The 27,050-nt window shown below is 44.9% G+C and overlaps 1 protein-coding gene across 6 annotated transcripts in view; it reads left to right on the top strand.

Moving 5' to 3' along the window:
* Positions 1-27,050, top strand: part of ELMO1 (engulfment and cell motility 1) — a 531,552-nt gene that overhangs the window by 90,705 nt on the left and 413,797 nt on the right. For all 6 annotated transcript variants that reach the window (XM_084795120.1, XM_084795122.1, XM_084795124.1 and 3 more), the window contains one exon: positions 9,757-9,907. In XM_084795120.1, the coding sequence (XP_084651246.1) occupies positions 9,830-9,907 (78 nt within the window). In that variant the 5' untranslated portion in view covers positions 9,757-9,829. The remainder of the gene's footprint in view (positions 1-9,756; positions 9,908-27,050) is intronic.

The following is a 27,050-nucleotide window of genomic DNA, read 5'->3' as shown; positions in this document are numbered from 1 at the left end:
TTGTTTTTGTCATTTTATCTTCTGCTCATTTGCACCCAAGAAGCTGCACTCAGCTGAATTTTGGCTGCATTATGAGACTTGGAAACTGTTGTATGGAAGATTTGGGAGGCTTTCCTGGAGACATTCTCTCCACCAGGTGATGGTAATTCAGTATGGACTTTGGAAAAAGTTTCCTCTGCCATGTTCCATTAATTTCTGCCCAAATCTCTTCAGCAGTTCTCTTTATTGAGAAACCAAAGAGGCAAACAGCCTCGATTCATTGTCTCCTAATATCCCACGAGAAGCCAGTGCCATAAGATCATGGTCTGTGAAAAAAAAAAATCTGGACAGATACAATTGAAAATACTGTACATTGGATATGGAGACTTCACAGTATACACGTGTTCTATTTGAGCCCCCGAGATGTCCTGCTGTAAAGCCACACTCTACCCTCTTTTTAAAAAGAGGGTGACTGTATCATGGGTTGTTGACTCAGGCAAGTGTGGCCTGTGTTCTGACTGTCTGGGCTACATACGGAAATGGAGCACATGCTGTCTTTTCTGTAACGGTACTTCTTTCAGAACTCTGTTAGGAAAAGTATATGGTACGTGCAGCAGTTATTGGTAACTACTATTTGATTCAGTGTTTCCCAAGAGACCTAGCTCTCCTTTTTTCTTTCTTTGCATTGCATCCATTAAAGTCTTAGAGAAAGCATGTTGTGCAAGAGATGCTTAAGTGAGACTAATTCCAGAAATCCATGCATGACTTCAGCTAGCAGTCCTCGAGTGAAACAGCTCCCTGAGCCCTGAGGACCAGGTGATGTTGGAACTCTGAAGTCAATTACCACTGGGTGGCAAACTTCTGTTGTGTAACTGGACTATGCTTTATGCCAGTCATCTAATGACAAGATAATAATAGCCCAGGGCAAAAAACAAAACAAAACAAAACAAAACAAAAAAACAAAACAAAACGGGGCAGGGTTCATGGATTAGCAGTGGTTCAATTACAAGTAGGAGAACCATTGCTTAAACTCACAGAAAAGCAGTGAGTTCATTTGTTCCTGCATCTAGGACGGGTATCAGGGTTGGCAAAGTGGTAGAAACCAGAAACTTAGCAGCTAGGATGCTGTCCTTGCACCTGTTTTTTTTTTGCCTGCCCTCCTTTCATTGGCTTCTGTCCTTCTTGCCTCTTTCCTTTTCACTGCAGACTCCTACGCACTCGAAGGGCACAGGTCTGCAGACAGCTTTAGCTTTTCAGTCCTTAGTGGGAAGAGAGAGAACCCTGTCTTTCCATACCTCATGGGCAGTCACCAGAAACAGCCTTGTTTGGGTCCCATTTGGTTTTGATGCCTGTCCCTGGTGCCAAAGACAGGGCCCACATATCATTATCTGTCGGGCAGTAGCCCATGGGGTGGGTCCTACTACCCTAAAGGGACAGTAGAGAAATTGGGTGGGCAGAGTTCCTCATAGCCGTGTGTGTCAGAAAATGCTTGCTTAGATAACTGTTCCCACATATTGTGTAGGTGTTCATGGTTTCACGCTGAATTTATTTTCTTATTGGCTTTTAGCAGCATAAAAACAAACGTATGTGTTTCTTCAACAAATTCTTTCTCTACATCACATCTCCCTCTTAATTCACTTCAGACTATTAATGTCCACTTGTGAAGCTAGTCTGTCTGATGAGGTTTTTAAAAGTCCGATTAGATTTAACCTCTTTTAGTGGCCTAGTCTTTAATCAGGGGAGTCTCATGTCTCCTCCACCCCACCACAAGGGGCAGTTGTCAGAGTATGAAGACATTTTGTTATGCCATGACCCCCGAGGTGCTACTGGCCTCTGGTGGAGCACACTGTCAACAGCCCACAGTGCACTGATGTGTTTCTTAATCAAGAATCATGTGGTCCCAAACGCCCGAGGTGCTGTCTCTGCGAAGCCCTGCTGCAGCAGATGCTTTGTGAGAATAGAAAAATATTTTTAAAGCTAAATTTGTTACTCCAAATTGTGTGGCTGTTAGAATTTGTACTTCTTTTTCAAAAAGCTTTTGCTTGTGTTTTTTATTCCCCCTTGATGAGTGTGTGAACAGGGTCCTCATTCACTTGGCAGGGTGCTTACTGAGCACCATAGTACCCTGAGTTTCACTCCTAGCACTGCCCAAAGCAGCACCAAGGCACATGGTTACAAGGGGGAAGATTAGCAGTTCAAGGCCTGCCTGGGCTGCATGAGACCTTACCTATAAATAAATAAATAAATAAATAAATAAATAAATAAATGTATAACACTATTTTTAAGGTTTTTATAGTCTTGCCAATCAATAAACTTTTTAATCAATATAATCGACAAGCATGCTTTATGATTTTAATTCTCATCCCTTTATTTCTTCTATTGTATATGTATTAATAATGCATCTCCTCCTTCAGAAATTGCTTTGTTCATTGTCTTTAGGCTATACCAGTGTTTTCCTAATAAACTCAGGAGAGATTATTGTAGAGGAGTGTTGCGGCAGGTTGGGTCCTCTTTGGTCTAAGTGTTTTCTCGGATTGTTCCTTTACTTAAGGCCTCACAGTGGATTTTGAATACAGCGCTGTTTCAACTTCTTCCTATGAAGTCCTTACTTATGTCCCACAGTTCTTGAGGACCGAGCCTTAGAGTCACAGTGTCTGTGGAGTTGATTCCTCTGAGGCCTCGCATGTGAGCTTGAAGCCTCTTGTGCTTTTCCCTGTGTGCCTGCCTCTGCCCTCATTCTTGTCAGGTTACTAGCCGTGCTTGGCTAAAGCTTACCCCGCAAATCTCACTTTTTACTTTGTCACCTATTCAGAAGCCCTGTCTCCACCTACAGTCACATCCTGAGGTTGTGGGAGTGAGAGCATCATCAGAGGAGCCATCATGGAGGGTTCACGGTCCATTACAGTTACTGCTAAAGAGGCTTCTCTTCCTCACAATGTGGAAACATTTGGATGAAATAATTTAAACTGACCAAGATGTCAGTTGTTCACTATTTACAGAAAATAACTAGTTCCATCACGCAGTTGTGACAAAGAGTAAATAGAAGACTGGGCCTCGCCTTTGCCTCCTCTCAGATCCTGTCCACCATCCTGTCCCGTCTGACACCTATCCTATACCATTCATGATGACAAGTGAAGATGCTGGAAAAAAGATTTTCTGTCCAAGTTTCTATCAAATTGCAGGGTAATCATAGCAAATAGCACATTTCCTCTCATGGCAAGTAAATAGCCCTAGTTATTACTAAAATGACTGGTGTTTGTCAACAGCATTTACATAAAATGAAGCATTAGGCTTGCGGCTTTGATTTAGTTTCTCCCTTTCTTCACTTTCTCCTGAATGTTTACATATTCTGCAATGCTCCTTGGTCTCTAAGGCTCACTAGTTCCCTTTTGGCCTCCTAGGACCCAAGAATGGCCATCAGGTACAGACAGAGATAGACTCAATCTGTAGAGCCAACCTCTATCATATGTGGTTCATGGAAACCCTCCAGTGTAGGGGGGACACATTCCACATGGACTTCCATGTCCCTATGGACTGCCCATTCATATGATTTATTTAAAAGATTGTCCTTTGTGAAATATGTTTCAGAAAAAGAAACAAAGTCAGGACTCAGCAAGTCCCGGAATCATGACTTTAACTCAGGCTGAGTGACAGACTCTGCTTCCTCTATATCACTGTACCACTGCACCACTGCATTACTGCACCTCTGCATAACTGTGCCACTGCATCACTGCATCACTGTACTACTGCACCACTGTACTACTGCACTGCCGCATCACTGCACCACTGTATAACTGTGCCACTGCATTACTGCACCACTGCATAACTGTGCCACTGCATACTGCATTACTGCATTGCTGCACCACTGCACCACTGCATTACTGCACCGCTGCATAACTATACCACTGCACCACTTCATTACTGCATCACTGTAACACTGCACCACTGCATCACTGTGTCACTGCACCACATCATTACCATATCAGTGTACCATTGCACCACTGCATTACTGTACCACTACACCACCACACCACTGTATAACTGTGCCACTGCATTACTATAACCCTGTACCACTGCATCACTGTGCCACTGCACTACTGCATTACCGCATCACTGTACCACTGCACTACTGCATTACTGTACCCACTGCATCACCACATTACTGCGCCACTGCATCACTGCACCACTGCATTGTTGTAAAGTATGGATGTTGCCGGTCAGACTTTCAGCCACTCTGACAAGTGCGTGAGCTAAACAATTAATGAGGTAAGATTTTCTTCTCCTTTTGATTTTGAGTCATAGCTTTAGAGGTTTCAGTTCACAGTCACTTGGATCTGTTGGCAGAACATCATGGTGGAACAAAATTGCTCCCTCCATAAAAGCCAGAGTGGTAGAAGAGAGAGAGGGGCAGACGTGGCAAGTGAGTGGGAGGGAGGAGATTATAAACTTCCAAGTCACGCCTTCAGGCACCCAATTCCTCTCCCTAAGCACCACCTCGTCCTACTGCCCCCCCCCCCACAGATTGTGTCACCAGCTGGGGCCAGTGTCCCTAGCATATAAGTCTGTGGTTATTTAATCCATAGCAGATAAGGAGATTGTATCAGTCGGCTTGGAACGGAATGATGCAGCACCGAGAACAAAGCATTCTCCAACCTAGTCTGTCTGCCACGCACCTCCTCAAGGTCCAGTGCCCACCTAGTGCAGCAACCTCAAACATGGAAGCCAGAGAGCCCCAGGAAGATGAGGTCAGCCTCAGAGTGACCCGAGGCTGCCTTCAGTGGCAGCCCCTCCTCTTCCCACAGCCCGAGGCACAGGGAGATGGGAATTACTCAACATTTTAAGAACAAGGCCAGTGGCTCCTTCTCTGCTATCCCATAGGCTTTACTATAAAGCCATTTTCCATCACCAGCAGTGGTGTCCATGTAGGTCAGAGAAAAGGAATGAAGGGCTCGGGCACGCCCTTCTGCTGTTTCATGGTTTTGTCCCTCTGTTCTACCCTGGGGTCCAGTGTCCGGTTCTTTCACACTGCAATGAATCGGACAGCAAGATAGACATCTAGTTAGGCATGGAGCGACTTCTGTCCCTTGGAAACATGACTCTGGGAGACTTTCAGCGGTAGAATGGACCTATCAGGGGTTTATAGAGCCGCATATAACTGAGATGTAGAGTTTAGTAACTGTTTGTCTAGCGAAAAGGGCCTCTTTTTATCTCATACACTCAAGTGTAAACAAGCTACTGAACATCCGTAGTAAGATTGCAGGCTCTTAGTATTACACTTGGGATGAGGTGGATCTAGCAGGCAAGCAGGGTCACTTTAGGATTCTGCCCCCCCCCCCCCCCCCCGCCCTTGCCCGCCTCCAGAGATTTATGGTTACTTTGGAAAGCAGTGGTCAGGATGTCTTGCCAGATGCACCGGCTGCTTCCCCTATTGTTTCTGCCCTCAGTGGCCCTCAGATTTCAGTCTGTGTAAGAATTATTATACCAGACTGTCTGGGCTGATTGCATTAACTGGGCAATGTCAGGAAACCTGCACATTACTTGGGAGATGTAGGGTGTGGTGCACTTAGCTTTCCCTTTGTTGGTAGCTCTCATGAAAGGTTAGTCATCTGACAGCCAGCAATGAAAATGCTGACCTGGTCCTGGATGCACGTACTGTGCATCTTCCTTTACAGTGTTCCAGCATGTTGGAAAAAACTGACAAGCGGCAGGTGTCACATGTGTTCTGCTAGGGGAAGCAAAGGGTACCAGGATGCCAGACTTTTTGGGTAAAGTCTTCAAAGTATATTTCTTTCTTTTTCTTTTTCTTTTCTTTTCTTTCTTTCTTTCTTTTTTTTTTTTTGAGACAGGGTTTCTCTATGTAGCCTTGGCTGTCCTGGACTCACTTTGTAAACCAGGCTGACCTCAAACTTACAGAGATCTGCCTGCCTCTGCCTCCCGAGTGCTGGGATTAAAGGTGTGTGCCACCATACCAGACAGAGTATATTTCTATCTGTTACGACTGACCAAGAATTGGGCCAGTTTGGTCTGTGCGTTAATATTCACTGCAGATACAAAAAGACCATTTACCTGTGTAGCTCTAGTGGCACTGCCCTGACCACCAGTGATCTTCCCAGAATGTGTGCTGCCTCAGAACTTTTCATGAAGCAGGGGTAGGGTTGGCGGTTAGGGGGCTGTTACCTTTTAGTAGTGGGGAGAGATCAGAGATGCTGCCAACCCCGTTACAGTGCACAGGGCAGAGGTCTGACCTTGGTCAAGTTTTAGCAAGCTAAAGCTACTGAGATGCTGCCCTAAGCTCTGCTGGGAGCAGGAGACACAGTGCATTCAAGGCCAGGGTGACTTCCTCTGAGGAGAGAAATGTGGGAAGGATTGCTAACTCTGCCACTATGCCTCCAACTCCACTCCCTGGGAGCCTTGGTGCTCCCTGTCTGCCCTGCTGTTGTTACTACAGGGAGAGCCCTTGAGGCCTGGTTGGCCTGGGAAGGTAGCCAGGGAAGTGCCTGGCTTTTGCCTTCAATGGCCTCTTTGTGCAAGCTGCCCTTCTGCTCTCCGGGGGTGGGGGGTGGGGGGGGGGCTCTGTAGAGCCTGCCCATTGTGTTCTCACCTGTTCAGCAAGTTTTCCTCCCAGAAATAAGGAACAGTTAAAATGGGAAGAGAACAAGGCCGGCCTTTGATGCCTAGAAAGTTAAGTCACTTCTTTCTGTAATTGTAGACTGTTTTGAGGAGAGGTGGAGGGGTGCTCAATGCTGTGATCTATTCTCTTGACCGCCAGGATTGGGTGCTCTTTGTTTTGAACTGAGTTACCTGAGATGCACACTGCCTGGGTTTGCCTCAGAGCTTCTTTCTTAGTTCTTATTCTGGGGCATGGATTTGCATGTGGACCCTGAGTTGAGGTGATTTGCTCCTGATAGGGTTTGTGTTCCGGAGTTCTCAAGTATAGCAGGGCAGAGACCTTACAGAGCCAGTCCCAGTGCAGATTGGGACACTGGAGTTATTTAATAAGCCCCTATTGGTTTTTCAACTTTGAGCAGTTATAAACAGAAGAAGACTTTGTGTTGTTTTAATAGTTATTTCTTCAGGATATCATCCTAGAAAATTAAAGTTACTGAAACATAATGCAAACCATTAGGGCTTCTTAAAAAAAAGATTTATTTATTAATTTTGTGTATCTGCACGTACACCTGCAGGCCAGAAGAGGACATCACATCACACTATAGATGGTAATGAGCTATCATGTGGTTGTTGGGGATTGAACTCAGGACCTCTGGAAGAGCAGACGGTGCTCTTAACCGCTGAGCCATCTCTTCAGCTATATTCTTGGCTGAACGACTTCTCAGTAGCTGTACATGAACTTCTTGCCTAGAAATCCTGAGCCAGCCAATGGTGAAGGAGCACACACAGGGAACCCACTGCTCCCTGAAGCTTTCTTTTTCTTCTTTTTCCTGGTCTTAATTGCTTTCAGGGTCTTGCCTATCTTAAGAATATTCCAGGAATGTCTCGGCCTCCGAGCTTTTGCACGTACTTTTTCCTAGTCCAGGGAGTGATTTCTCAGCTGTCCACAGGGCCCCACTGTCACACTTCTCCCAGGTCTTTACTCAGACGCTGGCTGCACTGCGGGTTCAGCCAGGCTTTCCCTGCATTTCCTGTTTGCAGTTGTGGGCCCTTTGTCTATGCCACCTCCCTGCCACCTGAAAATCACCAACACCAGTGTGTGCTGATGGGCCCCTACCCCTGCCTCTCTCTTCTTGTATCTTGTTGGCATCTAACAACCAGGTCTTCCCCTGTGTCCTCAACACAGAGAGCAAGCCTGGCACCTAACGGAGGTCCAGTAATGATTTGTGGAGGAAAGGATAAACCAGTGCCTTGTGGGCTGGTCCTTGCTGGGCAACACTGATTAGCACAACAGGGTTCCTCGTCATCCTTAGCCAGGAGCAGGAGCTTTGTTTGAGTTTACTTCATTTGCTGGTCAGCTCCACTGAAGGTAGTTATGCACACAACTGTGGATATCACTGAGGTGTCACCATTAACTCTGTCATATTTGTCACATCACTGCGATGTGATGGTCATTGGCAATGGACAGGACTTGTGATGGTCTGATAAAAAACCAAAGACATGTTTGATTAAAGTCTTTATATAGACTTGTGTTTCTTAAAAAACAAACAAACAAACAAACAAACAAACAAAAGGCCAAGGATCCATAGAAACAGGCAGAGTTTGGACAGTGAATAAGGAAGGGAACCTGTGAAATTCCACTGCTATGTTTAGCAATGAGAAGAATACAAGCTAAAAAGTATGTTGAGGTGTGAACTTTTCAGCCTGTCAGGCTTTCAGGCTGCATACACTCCGTCTGTTGGCGAGGCTGTGTGCAAGCAGGCTGCCTCAGGCATTGCTAGAGGGAGGGCAAGTTGGTAGAACCTGAAGGAGGGGGGGCGGCTTTGGAAATGCCTAGCAGAATTTTAAACAGTATCTTCTCTTTGGGCCAGCAATTTTACGTCTGTGATTATAGTGTAGAGAAAAACTTTTACATGCTAAAAAATTACATATGCATACGTTTATGCCTTGCAGGCTTGGTTTGTAACAGCAAAGGCAGGAAAGAAAGCATGGAGTCACGCCACGGCAGGGGGCTGGCTGTTTAGGGAGGATACACCCAGATGACCAGCTGTGAAAACAATGAGTGTGCTCCATTGTTGTGGCACCCAGAGGCCTAGAAGATGGACTGGATCAAAAAGGGCCCAGGGTGCTTGCTGCCTTTGTGTAAAGAAAGGAGAAAATGTCAGAATGTATTTTGTGTTTGTTTGACATCCATGAGGGCATGAGCATCAAGAAGCAATATCTGGGGGCTGGAGAGATAGCTCAGCCGTTAAGAGCACTGACTGTTCTCTTCCAGAGGACCCTGGTTCAATTCCCGGCACTAATATGGCAGTTCACAACTGTCTGTAACCCCAAGAGCTGCCACTCTCACAGAGACATACATGCAGGCTAAACACCAGTGCACATTAAAAAAAAAGAAAAGAAAAGAAAAAAAGAAAAAAAAAAAGAAAGGAAGGAAGGAAGAAAAAGAAAGAAAGAACCAATAACTGGACAGCTGTAGGGTTAGAGGAAAGAACTGTTGGGCGGGGTGACATTTGGGGAGTCTCCATACTGTGTATTTATGCACACATCACTAAATGATCAGCGAGGTACAGAAATGGAGAGGCAGGAGAGGGCAACCATTGCTCCCTTTGTGAGAGAATTCAAGGCTCTTCTGCCCAAGCCACCTGTATAAGCTCCCTCGGGAAGACTGGCCTTGGGGAGGGAGTGGGAGCAAGCCTGTGTGAACTCCTGGGGAATTTCTCCTTCCTCAAGATATCCTGGTTGCTATAGCGCGGATCTATTTGCGACACACAGAAAATGCTTTAAATAAAACCTACTTCCTGACCATGACTTCCTGGGCAATGTGTTCTTCCGGAGACTGCTGAGCGCCAAGGTTTACATGCAGTCTGGGCGCGATCCCTGCTCACTCAGGTCAGAGCAGCATTTGAGAGCCGGGTTCCATCCTGTGGTAAGCAGGCTGCTGTTTTGCTCCTGGAAACATGGCAAGCTGAACCCCTCCAATGCTTTAGCACAGCCTCCGTTCTTTCTTTGGAGACCTGTGGTGCCTTTGGCTGTTGCCCCTGTGGCTTCAGTCTCAAGGCGCCAAGGGGAGCATTTCTCATACGCCAGTGAAAACAGGAAGTGATGAAGCCAGTTCGCCTTGCATCTGCGCTGAACTACTTCTTTCTTTTTGTCATTGCTTGTTAGGTATAGACACGTGTGACCGTCCACACACTAGGACCCCCACTTCCACCGGCTTCGGACTTCCTCCGGTCCCACAATGCCGCCACCCGCCGACATCGTGAAGGTGGCCATAGAATGGCCTGGCGCCTACCCTAAACTCATGGAGATTGACCAGGTGAGTAAAGCCTCCAGGACTGGAGAGCTCACAGCAGTGTTCCGCTCTGCACTGAATGGTTGCAGACTTTGGATAGCCTCTTCTCCCTACTATAAGGGGCTATAAAATCTGGGCAGTACTTGCTGCAGTGTAGTCTGTACATCTACAGTGGCAATGGATGAGGCTTTTATAGTCTTGCCCCATCTGCTGGATTGTGTAAATACAAGGTTCCTGTCTGAAGCAGTAGTGACTCCAGCTGGACGAACAAACTGATTGGATTCTGAGCATCAGGACAGATGGGCTGCCCTACGTCACCTGCTGGGACTCATGGGTAGGCAGATAAGTCTAATATGGGCAATATAAAACTTACTCTTAAAAAACTTATTTATCTCCAAAGGGGCCAACAAGTATTTTTATATTGTAACAGCCTTATAATAAAATTAGTACAGAGGAGCTCAGTCTTGAATCCCAGTCAAACACAGTTTTATTAGTGGCATAAAATTCCCCTTGTGTCTGGAACATTATCTGGAATATAATAGAGTCAGAAAATGTGTACTGGCTATCAAGGAGGTTCATAAGAATCATTTCATTTGTGAGCGGGGATGATTGACAGTCATGTGATATGGCTCTCACTCTTTGATTACAGATTGTCCAGGGAATTTGTTTTTGTTCTCATTTCACTGAAATCCTTCTAGAACAAGTGATTGGAGGGAAGAAAAAAGCGAGACTTCATTTATACTTACAGGGTTCAAGAAGCATAGTGGCATTTATAATTTTAATTAGAATGCCTTGGCAACTCTTAACCATTATGTTCTTGGTACTACGTTATTATTATATTCACAGTCCTTTTTCTGCTCAGATTTTATTATCAGATTGAAGATCACTGCAAGAGTTACATGGCATTGTATAGACTCAAAGGAGTAATCAAAACAAACTCCCCAGGTCAAATCAGAATGAGTGGGCTTAAATTTGCATGTAAAGAAAGGTTACATTGTGCAGATTGTTAAAAAGTGGCTGTCAGACCAGCACCTCACTGATTTTTAACCGTCCTCTGAGGTCACTGGAGAAACAACTCTTGCAAGTAAAGTATCTTTGCCCCATAGCATGGTCCTGATACAGGCAGATATCAGGCAGCCTGCACTCACCCTTCCTCCTGTGAGGGTTGTATAGGACCAGCTATGGTTTAACTTTAAAAAGATTGTCTAGTGATATTTGACAGAGACTAAACAGGGATGGGACTAGGTATGGCCAGTCCAAAGGAATGGCGACCAAGGTAAAAGCTGGCCCGTCACTTACAGCAGTCCTGCGCTCTGCTGAGGCATGGGCCGAGGTCCATTCTGCTTCACAGTTTTGCTTTTTTAGCATGTGGAGCTCAGGAACAGGTAGGTGCTTGGGCCTTAGAAATGCAGATTCCCTGGCCTTATCTAGACCCCTGACCCAGATATGCAACGTAACAAGACTTGCATCGCACCCATGTATGTAGCCTAGCTAAGTGACGCATGCTGTCCAACCCACGGTACACATTAGAGTCACGGGAGTCACTGGTTTATTCTAAGAGTCTCATTTAGTGTTTCTAATGAACGGTGTAATTATGATGTGACCATGGTTGGTGGAACTGGCGGTCTTCTGTGATAAGACAGCCTTTGATACATAGTCCAGCAGCCTGGCAGAGTCAATGTAATGTCTCTGCTTTGGAGTTGTCCTTCACTGTGTGCATGAGAGTCAACAATTTGTAAAGAAAATATTTGTATTTTGGAACAAGTTTAGATTTATGGAGAACTGCAAAGATTCTATGCTTTCACATCTATTCCCTTGTGTTTAGTATACCCTAACATTTACATCGTCACATAGTTTTAGACAATGTGCTTACTCCATAATCACATAAAATATAGCATACAGTCAATATTTATATCTTACCAGTTGACCCAGTAAAGTCATTTATTGCCATTTTCTATGCTGTCTAATAGCCCATCTGAAATCATGTACTACATTTATTATTCTATCTGTTTGGTCTGCACTGTCTGAAATAATTCTTTAGTTGTTTCTGACAGCTGTTTTATGGAAAGCACTTCAGCCTGAGGTTCCCTGGCACACCTATCTATTAGGCTTGACTTTTGCATGTCAGGATAAAGCGCCAGAGAAATGTCACTATGTCCCTTTTGGAGTGACATGCCAGAGAGCTCTCCCACTGCTCAGTTTCATTCTTGTTCATCATTCCAGTGTCATGGATGAGAACATGGATGTTCAGAGAGGCCACGTTACCCGTCTGTCAGTTGGTGATAGGCCAGGCCAGGACCGCAAGCTCCCTTTCCTCTTAAGACTTAACTTTTAAATCATAGTCCTCATGGCAGTTCCATACCGAGGCAGACGAAGAATGAGGAAGCCAGGCTCTTCCTGCGTGGCTCTGTTTCTAGCAGATCCATAGCAGTGTTTCTGTCAGATGCTGCTTCCTGATGAAAGGAGAGCTTGGCATGGGACGTGGAAACGCATGCTCATATGTGCTGAGTAGAAGCGATGACCACCTGGAGTTTCTCCTGCTTATCTGCAGCATTTGGGTGAGGTCCACACTGCCTGTCCGCCTCGTGCCCACCGGACGCTAGCAGAAGCATTAGAGAGCACACTGCTTTAAACCTGGATAACTGCTATTTCACTGACAGGATTTTTTTCCCCAAAGGTTGGGTTGGCATTGCTGGTTTGTGGTCTTCCTCCTATCACACCATGCTGTCGTTATCTCAACTGTGTGTAGCGGTTCCTTGAACCTTGTCCTAGAATCATCCGGGAAGTTTACACAAACACGCAGTGCCGAACAGCAGAGAATTTCATTCTGTCAACAAGGGTAGGGACATGCTTAATATAATAAGCACCGGCAAATCTATGCTGGTTTCCTACCTGTTGAAAAATAGCCACGGGACTCCAGCGTGGGCTTGCCTCTAAATGCTGCTTCTCCCATGTCTCGTGACCTGTCTTTACTTGACGGAAGGACGTTTCACCAGTAAGCCGTGGAGGAGGCGTTTCCTCCATTGGGAGCTCAGCTGTCCTGTAAGGGCACCTGTTTGTGAGGACATCTGCTCACAGTGGACTTGTTTACATTCTTCGGAAGTCATGAGCAGATTCTTCTGTGTTCCTACTCAGCAGGAAGAGTGCCTAGCATCTTTTTGTGAATGGACTTTGCTGCCCCACAGGACACATTCCGATGTCATCCACTATCTTGGTCCTTGACTGTGTTCCAGCCAGGCCATGTGAGGCCGAGGAGGGTGGCTGTCAGGACACACAGAGATGCTCCAGTGCTGCCACATTTTCTGTTTTAAATTACCTTTCACCTAGTATGTCTGCGTGTCTGTGGTATCTGAGCATCTGGCCAGAGGTGCTTCCGGAGTGTCAGTGCAGTACACGGGGTGGACATGGTGGTGGTGGTGGTGCTATGCAGTATAGATGTTTGCTGGGGTCGGACCAAGAGCACTGAGACCTGTTTGGAGTCTTTCCTTTGTGTTTCCGCTGCGTTAGCAAACTTCTTTAGATGGAGTAATAAACAGAACCTTGTTGCTCCCATTTTTGGAGGCTGGAAGTTCAAGATCAAGGCAACAGTGGTTGAGGAGCTGGTAGGACCTGCGGCTTCCCAAAGGCTTTCTCCTCCTCTTGGTAATATTGCACAGAATCCTCCTGAAATCCTATCCTCAGGCATCAGTGATTACTGTGAGGCTTCACTGCTGGGTTAGTGATTTGCCCACCTTGATCCCAGTCTACTTCTGTCCTGATCTTTTCTATCCTCAGCCCCGTGGCTTGTGTGCTCTCTAGATGCTTAAACATCATCCCTGTCTAAGTGATATCTGCTCCCATGACCAATGTGAGCCCTTATCTGGTACCACTTTCAAATCTCTGTCTGATGGAGACATGATTTTCATGCCCAGGCATTCACATACAAATAGTGAAGAAAAAGGTCTCTAGGGATCACTTTGTACATAGGCCGCACTTTGTGTGCAGGTCAGGGGAGGGGCCAGTCATCTTCACTAAGTGTGTGTCAGAGAATTGCTTCCCAGCTTATCGAGGCCCAGAGGGTGGTAATGTGTGACAAAGTTTTCCTGGGGAAATACAGCACACACATCTACTCAGTCCAGATAGATAACCCATGACAGACCCAAGTAGAGATACTACCAAAGTCCAACTTGGTACAACAGTAAGTTTTATTACGGTTACTTATAGGAATATGGGTGAGGGGTTCATCTCGACCCAAAGACTGCTGCACCACTAAAGCCAATGCCAGCCTGGGTGACAGCTCCTAAAAGCTAGAAACCTGACCTCGATGCACAGCATGAAGGCAGTTCAACAGGCTAGAGAGTATCCTCTTCTGGTAGCTCAGTTGGTCTGAGTCTCTTCTAAGTAGCCTCAGCTGGGGTTGTTTCTTCTAGGTAGTTTGACTAGTCCTTTCTTCCTCTAGGCTGCTAGGCTTAGCTCACAGTTTTCTCTGCAGCTTGCCTCCTCTGAGAGAACTCTCAAGCAGTCTTTAGTGTCTACCCTTGGGGAGGGAGGAGCTTAGTGAGTCTGGTCAGTTTCAGGCACTTCCTGAAAATCTTTTGAGTTGTTTACTACTTCCTGTCTTAAGGAGCTTCCCTGTAGGCTCGCATGTTCCCACCTCAAGGAAACTGCTACCCAACAGAAGGAAAGATGATCACGGCTCCCAGACTTCCTTTGGCTGGTTTTTAATTGGTTCCTGGATTTTCAGGGCTTCCTTGCTCATTTCTGCCAGGTCAGATTTATATTGCCCCATTTTTCTGTTTGGATGATTTAGAAAAGTATTTTGTTTGAGAAGAGTGTAATATCCTAAAGAAAAGGAAAGCTCATGACTGATTATGGGATTTTGTAGTGATCCCCAGTCTCACATCAAATCCTAAGCACAGCTTCCTAGCCTCCTGTAATTTCCCCAAGCAGTCTCTGTCCAGGCTGTCTGCAGGGTTGAAGTCCCCGTCTATTTAATGAATGCTGGTTCGTTAGGCGTGTGCCCCTGTGCTTTCATAGGCTTTCTCATCTCTCCAAGTTTCCCTCTGGCAGCTTATTGCCCGGAAATCCTCCTAGTGTTTTGCCTCGCTCCCCTCTGCTGTGAGTCCCAGCTCCTGCTGAGATCCACCTCCTCACGCAGCCCTTTTCTGAACACATTGTAATACAGTCCTTTTTTCCAGCCCTCTATTTTTTTTTGAGCCATTTTCATTGCCTGTTGATTTATTTGCAGTTGGTACATTAGCTGTATGCAGTGTGATTTACATTCCTCTTGTGTATACACGTCTCTTGAGATTGATTAGAAGCTACTAGTGGTCAGTCTGTGGTTTAGGGTGTTTGTGACCTGGGGACTAGCACACTGATATCTGTGTGTCTACCATAGACTTGAATTTTGAGCAGCTAAGATAAAAATAACATTTTGATAGGCCCCATTTGCTACACTTTAAAGAACACCTTTCCGTATATTAATGGGAAGTTTGTCTCCCCAGTAGAAACACAAATATATACTTTTTTTTTTGGTAACCGTGTGCAGTTTGTCTGTGTCTTCACCTCAGTCATTAATCATATTTTATAGCGTATATGCAAATATGAGTTAGCCATTTAAAAGCTCATTAGTTGAGTAAAACGCATTCTCATTTTGTACTCGGCGTTTCAGGCGTTTGCTGATTCTTCCCATAACAGGAGCAATAGTATTAGTAATGGCTGCCATCTAGTCAGCATGCGCTGTGCCAGGCAGTGTAAGTGCTCTGCGTGCAGCGTTTGGTCACATTTCTATAGCCCTAAGAGTACTATGTAGATTTCCTGTTTCTTTCTTAGCCAAGGGTCATTAATTTGGCTACAAATATTCTCCTAGGAAGGTGCGACACTGAATCCAGCAGTGCTCAGCACCGCTGCTCAGGCAATTGTTAGTCAATCTAGGTCTCTCTGTTGTCGGCTGGTTCTGCTTTAGCCTGTGTGTGTGTATGTGTGTGTGTGTGTGTGTGTGTGTGTGTGTGTGTGTGTGTGTGTGTGTGTTCCTCCTTAGTGATTCTTCCCAGTGACAGCCAGTCTGATTTGAGCAGAAACACACGCCATCACAGGTGTGCCTGCTTCACTGCTATCCCTGACAATTTCAGGAACTTGTTAGGTAAGAAAGCAAAGACGACATTTTCTTGCAAACCAAAAGCCGTGTGTGACCACTGGGCTGGCTTATTACAGTAGAGACCAGGCAAGGCCGTACTGGGCCTGGCAGGCTGGCATGCAGGAGCTGGACTCCTGAGCAGGCAGATTAACAGGGCTCTGAAGATTACAGACTTAATGGGGACTGATTGGACTCAAACAAAGCCAGCACTTCCCCGGGGTGTGACCAGGAGGAGTTTCCAGCTTTGTAAGGAAGAGCTGGCGATGTTCCTTCCTTGCCTGCAGGGACGCGGTGAGTTCAGCTCTCTGCTTAGCGATGCAGCAAGTTCTCCTTCTCCCGGTGCACAGAGCAGAACGAGAGTCTCAGATTTTAGGCAAATCTGGAACCAATAATTAAAAACTTCTCCTGGAATACGTTAAACCACCAAGGCGCTTAAGCATTGGCTTTCTGGTCAGAGGCAACCAATAGATATTGAGCTCCAAGTGAAAACACCCAAATTCAGATGGGGTGCTTAAGATAGCATAACACGAGGAAAATCAGACAGAACCTGTGCCGCAGAAACTAGAAGCCGTAAGATTTCCTTGCGGTGTTTCCCTCAAGCTCCTACGTCAGATGCTTAACCGTGGAGCTTTGAGCCTGATGATTCTTGGTTGTGGGGCTGTCCTGTGCCTCCTGGGCTTTTTAAGGACATCCTGGCTTTACTCATTAGATGCCAGTAGCACCTCTCCTGCAGTATGATGAGCAGAAATGTCTAGACAGTGCCAACTATCCCTTGGGCGGTAGATAGAATATCTTCCTGTTGAAAATGAACCAGATGAGAGCTCCCGTGCTTAGCATTACATCAGGAGTGCCCAGGAGCCATTGAAAATACCAAGGGGATAGATGAGTGGCTCAGGCCCATGGATTACTGTTTTTTCTCAAACATCCTTGAGGAGTGATCTCATGGTTAGAATTGCATTTGGACAAGACTGTTGTGAGGTCTTGGGTATTTACTGACTCTGCTGGCCATGTCTCTGGTCCCACAGTAAATTCCAGTGTCTCCCTTAAAGCAGATGACTCCATTTCTGCATCATTAACCGTGTCGTAATGATGCCAAGGCTCTCCCGGCTTTACAGTAAGGTTAGGAGTACACACATAACACCTTCAAGACCTCCCTTGATGCCAGGCGAGAAGCGTATGATAAACCAATGCTACTACATTAGGCTTTTGTGCTGAGCTGGGATGCCGTTTGTGGGGGAAGCTATCCTTCATCTGATTGTTGCAGTGTTTGGACTTGGTAACATAGCAGCTGTTTCTCAAACTTCCTTTAAAATAAAGTGACTAGGGTAGTTCCTTCTCTCTCTCTCTCTCTCTCTCTCTCTCTCTCTCTCTCTCTCTCTCTCTCTCTCTCCTCACTCTTCTCTTTCTTTCTCATAGGATTGTCTGTAGAACCTTATATGTTCTTAGAATATTGCATGCATAGGAAAAGAAAGACAACTAATATATTTCTCTCTTCAACTAAAAGCAGAATATAATTGAACAAGAGTGAACCCCAGCATTCATTCTGCTCTTGCTTTTGAAGAAAAGCTTATATTTTATATGATTTCTAGGTAGGTCAAAGGGTGTTCTGCTGACCTGCCTCCTCCCATAGGATCTTTGCTTAGTGAAGTTTTGGCAACTTGGGGCAGAGTTTTGAATCAATAGTATTTGATTGAAACTTCGTGACTAAAACTTTCTTCATTTCTTCAGTATTATGTATATGTCATGTCTTGTTTTCCCTTTTTAAAAATAGATCAGTTAGAAATTAGTGTGTTGTGGGACACACACACACACACGCACACACACGCGCGCGTGCGCACGCACAGAGAACACACAGAACACACATACACTTCACTGTGAAGGACTCTGTGTCCCCAGAATGATGGAGCTTGCACTCTATAAATAAAGACAGCATGCATTTCATCCCTCGGGGCATGTGACTAAGGAGAGGCGTGTCCGGAACTCTGAGGAAGGGAGGCAGTCACAGGAAGTAGACTCCTGCTGGCCCTTCTGTGCTTCTAGCAACCCATCAGTTGCTAAGTACAGCCTTTCAGTCGATGCTTTCTCTCTCATGGTTCCTTCCGTCTCTGATGGTTCCTCAAAGAAATCAGGGCTGGAGAGCCTCGTTCCTAACGGTCCAGGACTCTGCCCATCCTATGTCCTTTCTGTAGTTTCTGGTACCTGAGTACTCATCCTTTACGGCCTTTGCCAGCCCTTTTAGGGTCACTGTGGCTTCCTTATATCTGTCACCATATGTTTTGTCCTTCCTGTCTCAATACAGAGCCCTTCTCTCTTTAGAACCTTTATAAAAGCCGCTTTTCTTAACTTAAAATCACACTCTGTATTCCCTGCCTGTTGACATTCATTCTTACGTCTTAGGTGGAGTATAAATTCCTGAGAGGAGGTCATGTCTGCTTCTCAGCCAGGAGAGAGGAGGCCTTTTGTCATGTACACCTCTAACATCATGAAGGACTGCCCTTGCCCACCCTGAAGCCCATTGTGTGATGTTCTACATTGTCCCAGAGTGTGCCTTGTGTCTGCGCAGTGTCTGGCACATGGCAAAGCTCTAAGCTGTGTCAGTTGAGTAAAGGAGACAGATGATGTTAGCGTTCTCTGTTTTTATTGATAAACAACGTAGTACAATCATGAAAGGGAATGGCTTTTCAGCAGGTACCACCTTCCTTGTGCTCATTAAGGACATATATTTATGAGGTCTCATGAGGACCAACAGCATGTCTTCTCATCATGATTGTAGGACAAGTTTGTGGTCATATGTTTGGACATATAGTGCTTCTAATTTCTAACTGTTACCCCCCAACCTCCTAGTCCATATAGATGACTATACATCTGCCCATTTGTCTTCCCCTTCCAGACATCTCTGGAACTTCAGTTTTAAATATTCTTCATATCAAAGTTTCTTCTGCTCCTCTGAAGTTTTCTTCTCTTCCTCTTCCCTGGGTAAGAGGCTGCCTTGTCCTCTCTGCTTAACCTGAAACTGTGTGTTTTCCTAGATTCCCTTCTTTCTCAGCATTCTACCCACTCAGCCATTATGGAAGTTTTTCCTTCCATTGTATCTCTTGTTTTTATTTATTTATATATATATATTTTTTTTTTGAGACAAGGTTTCTCTGTGTAGCCTTGGCTGTCCTAGACTTGCTTTGTAGACCTTGAACTCACAGCGATCCACCTGCCTCTGCCTCCTGAGTGTTGGTATTAAAGGCGTGCGCCACCACACCCGGCTTTTGATCTCTTGTTTTTAAGCCTGCTGCTTCTACCCTTGCTTGTCAGTGTTGAGAAACACATCCCAGGAAAACTGAAAATTTTTATGAGAGAGGCAGTAATAACTACAAAAATAAAGGCAATGAACACAAAATAGGTTGTTGTAAACCAAGAACAAGTGGGCTTGGGAAAAAACTGACTAGAAACCTTAGGAATGAAACACTGGAAATAGCAAATAAAATACAAGGCTTAGTATACCACTTATTTAAAACAATAAAACACACAAAGTGGTTTAACTAAAGGAATAATTGGTAATAGAGAACAAAAGTAAGAATTCATCCAAAAGATAGCCTTAAAGAAAAGAGGATAAAAATTAGGAATGTCAGGCTCTACTGGCAAAGTCCCAACTCATGATCCATGGTCAGGTCTACTAATCGAAAGAGAATGGATGAATGGAAGAGAGATGATATTTAAAGAAACTCTACCTAATATTTTACCCCTTTGGAGTTGAAGAACATTTGACCATGAGAAACTACAGCTTTTGGGCGACTCGATGATTCAAGGCCTTCCCATGAGGAGCCTCAGGGACATAGTTCTCTGCCCAAGAAATGGAAAATCAAAAGGCATAAACAGGGGGATGACACGCTTCTTTGTACTTTCAGATGGTCCCAATTTGGTAATTGTTTCGTGAATAGCAAAATGGAATGAGAATTCTTAGCGTGGTACCGCAGCAGCCCAGCCTGGTAACAGGGGTGGGGTCAAAAGAATAGAAAGATATTTCTCCTAGAGGGATGGCAGAACCGCTGCTGTGCGCCCCGCCCCCACCCCCTGGTGATGGGCAGTGTTCTTCCTTCTGCTAAGTATGACTCAGGCTTTGGCCTCGTTTAGTGCCTGTGTCTTTCAAGTGTCCCTTGGGTTTTAACTGGCCTCTCATCCTCCAGGAAGATCTGCTGTTTGAGACTGCATCCCCAATTATGACACTTTCCCCATCTACAAGCCCGTGATGCACCAAGCTCCCAAGAGTTCTTGAATATGACGTAGGCTTTTTCTGCTCCCAGCTTGTCTTTTTAATCTCTCGCAATCTTGTGGTGCTGTCAGCTTTTCTGTATTCGCCGTAGGAGTCCACTTAGCTCTTCCTTTTCATTTGTGGTCCCTTCAGGCAAAAATGCCCGTGGAGCTTCACAAGATACCTGTTGTCAATTACTCCTCTCTATCTATAGGCAGAATAAAGAGGAAGGTTTGAGGTGTGTCCTGGAAAGGAATTGACACAATTGGGACCTGGCACGCAACGTGAAAGATAGAGGCTGTAGGTCTGTATTTCAGCGAGCTAGGAGAAGATAAATGCATGTTGAAAACTGAGAGTCTGGAGGGAATAAGTCGAGTCTGTGCTGGTGGATGAATATGCACACATTTGTGGCCATCTAAGACAAGGAAAGGCCACGGGGAAGCTGGCTTGGAGGTGGTGATTGGGATATTAGCAGCAGAAAGTCAGCTGGAGCGGAGAAGCTGGTGTACAGTTCTAGAGTTAGCATTAAGTTTTATCCTGGTTCCTGTGGATGGTGCAAAAAGAAGGACCATCCACTGGTCTATGGACCTGCTAAGAGGTCACAAATCAAGTAGCATTTATCACCAAGATTAAGCACCAAGGCGCCAGAGTCACAGAGTGCCCTTCCATTCTGATCACGTCACCTGTGTGGCATGGCTTTGAGCAGCTTCACTTACACAGCCTCATACAGTCTTCTCAACAGTACAGTAAGCTTAGTTGACATGAATATGTGGCCTTGTAGCAGCCACAGTGGTCAACTCAGGATAGACAGTAAAAGTCTGCTTTGTTGGAGGTACAAGAGTATGGAGACACTGTGGCCATTTTCTGTACATGTTAGGTTTTCCCTGCAAAGGTTGTTTTAATATCCTTTAAGCCTTCACTTATGCCTTAGGTTGTCACCCTCACATTAATGGGACATTTGTTTCAGATTAAGAAGCCTGAAGTCTCAGCAAACCCATTAGAATTAAGGAAAGATAAATTGGCGTACTGTGTCCACTCACAAAGAATGTGGATTAGTTGTCTAGTGTACAAGATGCCTGTCAGAGGGTGGGAAACCTACAGGAATGTGAACTTGACTCTTAAAATTGCCATCACCATCAGTTCACTCCTGTGTTCTTTGGACTGCCATGGCCCACGTAGTTTTATGTCACCTTAACACAAGCTAAAGTTATCTGAGAGGAGAGAATTGCAATTAGGAAAATGCTTCCATGATATGGGCAAGTATGCAAGCCTATAGGGCTGTCTTAATTAATGCTCCATGTGGGAGGGTCCTGCCCATTGTGGGTGGTGCGACCCATGCTCTGGGGGACCTGGGTTCTACAAGAAAGCATGCAGAGCAAGCCAGGGAGAGCAAGCCAGTAAGCAGCACCCTCCGTGGCTGCTGTACCAGCTCCTGCCTCCAGATCTCTGTCTTGTTTGAGTTCCTGTCCTGACTTTCTTTGACGATGAACTGTGATTTGGAAATATGAGCCAAATAAAGCCTTTCTTCCCCAAGTTGCTTCGGTCATAGTGTTTTACCACAGCAATAGAAACCCTAACTAAGACAAGTGCCAACTTACTTCCACCTTCTTTGCAGTTGACAAAGCTTTCGCAACCCTGTGTTTAAACTGAACCCGGATCCCACTTTGCCTTGACAGTTTCTCTGGCTTTTTCCCATTTAGTCACTCAGTCTAGTCACTTCCCGTCCATGTCCATGAGATGGACAGGCAGCCCGTGTCATTCTGGCCCCTTATTTTCAAACTGCACATAAATATGGTTAACCTCCAGTATATAAGCTTGATACACATAAGTAGATTATTTGACATGGAGGCAGGTAAGCAGACCATAAGACCTGAATCGTTCATTTCCATGTGGGAAAGAACATTTGGTGCTGAGGGCGGGGCAGAGTGGAACAGCTGTCCAGGGAGGCTGGAGCCATCTTGAAGCAATTCTTGGAAAGCTTTATACTGAGCAAAGTAGAGGAAGACAGAGAAAGTATGAAATTGGTTCCTGTTGTCAGAGACAATGAAATTTATGAAATATTAATATTAGCAAAATAAAATAGTAAGCGGGAGGTTATAGATAACACGAGAGCTTGTGTGTGGTGATTTAGTTTTCTTTTTAAAAATGGAGTTTCTTTTTTATTTATGTGTGTGGGGGGGGGGTGTGGGAAATCCAGCTTCTACAGAATGCATTAGAGCCTCTAAGAGAGATAACTGGTTTTTTTGGTTTTTTTTTGTTTTTTTAAGAGATAATTGTTTATTGTTAGCCTATTAATACACTGGGGTGCTAATTATGCATGTCTTTGCTTATCTTCACAGACCAGTGATTTTTTTTGTGTGTGTGTGAAACAACTATTTTACTTTACAATGGTAAAAATATATTATTAATTCATGATTCTTGAAACAAGTCCCTTTTAATAAATCATTTTGAAGTAAATCATTATTTATGAAGAAATAGCAAGCAGGATTTGTCATCTTATTTTTGATTACTGGAATTTTGTTCCAGTGACTCATACTGTAAGTCTTGTCAAATACTTATTTTTGCAAGAAGCAGCTAAATCTGCATCTTTGAAGTGTGAATTTTGTTGTTTCCTTTCAGATTAGTTCAGGTATTGTTATGAGAACAGGCAGTGTACACACACACTCCTCTCAGAACACACCACACACCTGCATCCTAACCTTGCAGCTCTGAAGTGAGGAGCAGTCAAAAGATCTCTGGGGGACAATAAAGCTAACAGAGTAACTGGTGTCACTGACCCAGTGTCAAGGCACCCTGGGAATTACATGGGCCATTGTACATTAAAGTTTCTCCAAGTCATATTGTGCGAGTTTCGGGCAACATGCGAATGCTTTCTCTGTGGTACCCTGACATTTGGAAGCTGGTTTCTTTTCTTTCTGGGCCAACATTATGCGTAACTGCTGTGTGGAATCTGTTCAATGAGTTTCCATCTATAACGCACAGGAAAATCCCCAGCGCTGTGCGGTATTGCTTCAAAGCGTCAGAATGAAGTGGCTGCCAGATTCCTTTACAGCACTGCAGAAAGGATTAAGAAACTAGGGCCCAAAACTTTAGATCTTGGTGGAAAATAGTTTTCCAATTAAAGGGCTGTGATGGGAGGGTCAGTGATTGATGGGACCAGAGCTTGCTTTGCTGTCTTCCTGTGTCACCTCCTCAGTTACCTCTCTGAACTTCATGAATAGTCAGAGGCCACAAAGAGAACTTAAATGCTTCAGAGTTCATAAACTGCATACTGTGAAGGCCTGTGTACCTGGGAACTGCCAGAGGGCCTCGGAGGCAATTGTCTTCAAAGCAAATAGACTCTTGTTGGTCAAATACATAAAAATCCCTCTAAACATAAAGATAATGACGTCCCACCGCAGGCTAGTGTCACTTGAGAGCAGGAGAAAGGATTGGATGTTTAGGAATTTACTTTCTTTAACCAGGGTTTGTCGTTATTGTCATTATTATTATTTTTTTTTTACGCACCTGTGAATGTTGAAACAGGGAGATTACATTGATTGAACCTATTTGTAGGTGACATTTATAGCTCACTATGTGCCATGTGCTGTCCCCAGGGTCTTGTGACATTGTCTCAGTTTTTATGATACTAATGTGTGCAAGGGATAGCTTTTACTATGGCTTTTGGAAGACTAAACAGACACTGAGAAGAGAAGTAATGTACCTAACTTCACAAAATCGGGGACTGCAGAAGATGGGGTGCTGTTCCAGGAGCTGCTCAGAAGGTCCCAGGTGAGAGAAAGTTGGGAGAACTAAGCAGGAACCACCATCGTGAGTGATTGTCAGAGGTCCTTTCACGGAATCTCCTCCCCTGAGCATGTCTTTCTGCCAGAAAAATATTCCAAGTGGATGTGCTTCTGATGGATGGAGTGTTGTTTCTGGGAGATACTTGTGATACACGGGTCACCCTTGACCCTGAAGTGTGGCTGTCAGGGTAGAGAACTGCAGCTCACAGTGCCTGTCACTGACAGGTGTGTGGGCACATCAGCTAGGCTGCTGCCAACTGCAGCAGGCAGGTGGCAAGGCAGAAACGTGGACAGCAACAGATTGGAGAACTCGAAGGTGAACAAGAGGCTGCTGCGTAAAGTCCTCAAGCCTGGTGCGTTGGCTGGCACTCAGGAGCAGGTGGCTGAGTAGCCAGGAGCTGCCAGCATCATCCTGCGCTGGACTGGGAGGGGCTTTGATGAGGGATAACAGCTGAGGGGTCTTCTGGGAAAGAGCCTCCTGGCAGCCTGGTCTGGCTCCCTCCTAAATCAACAGTCCCCAGCGGTCTCTCATGCCTTAAAGGGACATATGCCCTGAGTCCACAGAGTGGCCTTTTCTTTTCTTTTCTTTTCTTTTTTTCTTTTTTCTTTTTTGGTCATTTTGTTTTAAAGAAAAAAGGAGAAGGCTTGTTTTGTAAGGAGAAAGGTTGAATTTTAAGGGGTGGCGGGACATGCTTTGTAGAGCCGTGGATCTGCACCAGGGTTACTTTCAGAACCAGACCTTCGAAGGAAGGAGATGAGGACTCTGAGCTGTTTGTGATCCTGCGTTTTTCTAAAGGAAATGGGGGAGGTAGAGAGGGAGAGAGAAGAGAGAGAACCAGCACACAGGTATCCAGAGCTGTGCCAGAGATCAGGCTAGAAATGAACTGCAAGAAAATGAGACATTTCAGGAATCTAGCTTATTTTATGAAAAGTGAAAAAAAGTCTTTTAACAGGGAATTTGCTTTCTGGACTTAGAGATTTGGATCAAGTCAATGAAACAAAAGCATTCTCTGGGAGAATAAAAGATGGAATGAGAGGAAAAGGCCATTAAAAGGAGGCTAACTTCTACTGGCAGTGTAACTCAGTGGCAGAGCACTTGCCTAGTGTGGGCAGGGTTCTAGGTTCAAGTCTCAGTATAAGGGGCCTAGGTACAAATCTAAGTACACACAGGTCCAAGCCAAGTCCTTAGCTGTATGTATTGGTGTATGTCATCAGGCCAAGGTTCTTATGGAAATGTATAGCTCATTTAACACATGAGTATGTGCTACAAATAGTAAAACGGTCCATTCACTGTGGCTACAAGAAAAGGAGAAATAGCCGTGTCTCGGGGCCCTGTGCATGTAGAAATGTGGTCACTGTCTGGTGCCCTGGGTTGTTCTGAAGCCCAGACATGCTCTTTTCAGCTCTGAGCACTGTGTGGTTGTGAAAGATACTTTTAACTTCAAAACAAAAAAAAACTTCAGAAATTTAACTTTATATGGTTTATATATATATTACACATATATATATTATAAAGCCATACTTAAGCAGTTGGAATGCTTTACATTTGAATCCAAGTGTTTCCAATACAGTCTAAAACTGATTTTGAGTTCTTTGGATAGTTTTGCCATTACATTTTAGACCTAATGTTATTTGCTTTTATGCTTTTTCTTTCAAAGACTTTTCTAGTTAGCTTTGACTGTTAAGTTAACAGAGTCTATAACCCAAGCCTCTTAACTCAAGAGGAAAGCCTCAGGTGAGGCGCTGCCTGGGTCAGCCTGGCCTATGGGCATGTCTGTGTGAATTGTCGTGATTATTAGTTGATGCAGGAGGAATGTGTGTCTTGGTGGCACCATCCTTAGCCAGGTGGCCTGGGATGTTTAAGAAAACAAGTTCACATGGCTATAAACAAGCCAGCAAGCTCTGTTCCTTCCTGGTTCCTGCCTCCAGGTTCTTTTCTTGAGTTCCTTCCCTGACTTTTCTCAATATGGACTAAGACTTGAAGTCGGAGCCAAAAACCTTTTCCTCCTCAACTTGATTTTGGTCATAGTGTTATCACGGCAACAGTAAGGAAACTAGGACAGTGAGTGAAAGGAGAGTTATTCAGTGACTCTTAGGAAGCTCTCGGTGGATGTGTTGCTCAGCATGGGCAGGGTTCTCTGTACTGTACTCCCAATCTTGAAGAACCGGACAAAGACAGATATAGTTTATGGAACATCTTGGACAAGTGTTATGTAGTTAGATCATTGGCAAAGACAGTGATTGGCCTAGAGCTCGCGTCATCCAGCCAGCTGATGCTGAAATCAAAGGTTCATACAGGAAGTGAGAGATCTATGGCACCAGCCCTGTGCTTTCCAGTTTGGTATCTTAATTTGACCTGGGAGTAGCTTGCCTTGCCTGTTGGCTGCTGCTGACTGATGGTGCTCGTCCATGGCCTGCGTGTCTTTTATCATCTGCAGAGTTGTCCTCATCAGCTGGCTGGCTCCAAGCCATGCATTTCATTTCTCCTGAGACTGAACTTGTGCAGAGTCACTTGGCAGCTTTCATGGATCTGTGAGCTTATGGCCAGCAGCTGCTAAGAGCCACCCAGCAGGGGAATATGTTGTTAGAAGCAGGAAACCATCCCACTACCCTAGTCTCTCCTTTATAATAGTTTGCTCCTTACTAAGAAACGCTCTTGTTTCTTAAATCATTTCTTAATTACTTGACTAGTGATTTTGGAAGTGGATCCAGGGTGTTGTTTAAGCAGGCAAAATGCACTATGAGCACATTTTGGGTTTTTTAAAGGGCAGTTAGCTTTATGGGTTTTGATTTAATCGAAACATTGAGTCTCCTTTTAGGTTCTACTGGCACCTACATGGAGTGATACCAACACTGAGGGTAGAGAATGGGTAGTTATAGATGAGCTAAGATGCCTGTTTCTCAAGGGACAAGAAAAAAAAGATAATCTGCAAAGTACTCAGGAATGAGTCATTCTTTTTCCAGGTGAAGAGAGAGAATAATCTTTCTGGAAAGATCAGGGACATGTACTTGGAGGAGGCGGCT

This window comes from Acomys minous (genome assembly GCF_964271855.1).
Source record: "Acomys minous genome assembly, chromosome: 9".
Classification (NCBI taxonomy): Eukaryota; Metazoa; Chordata; class Mammalia; order Rodentia; family Muridae; genus Acomys; species Acomys minous.
Note: the sequence above shows the minus strand (reverse complement) of the source record. Positions and strands in the feature narration are given on the sequence as shown.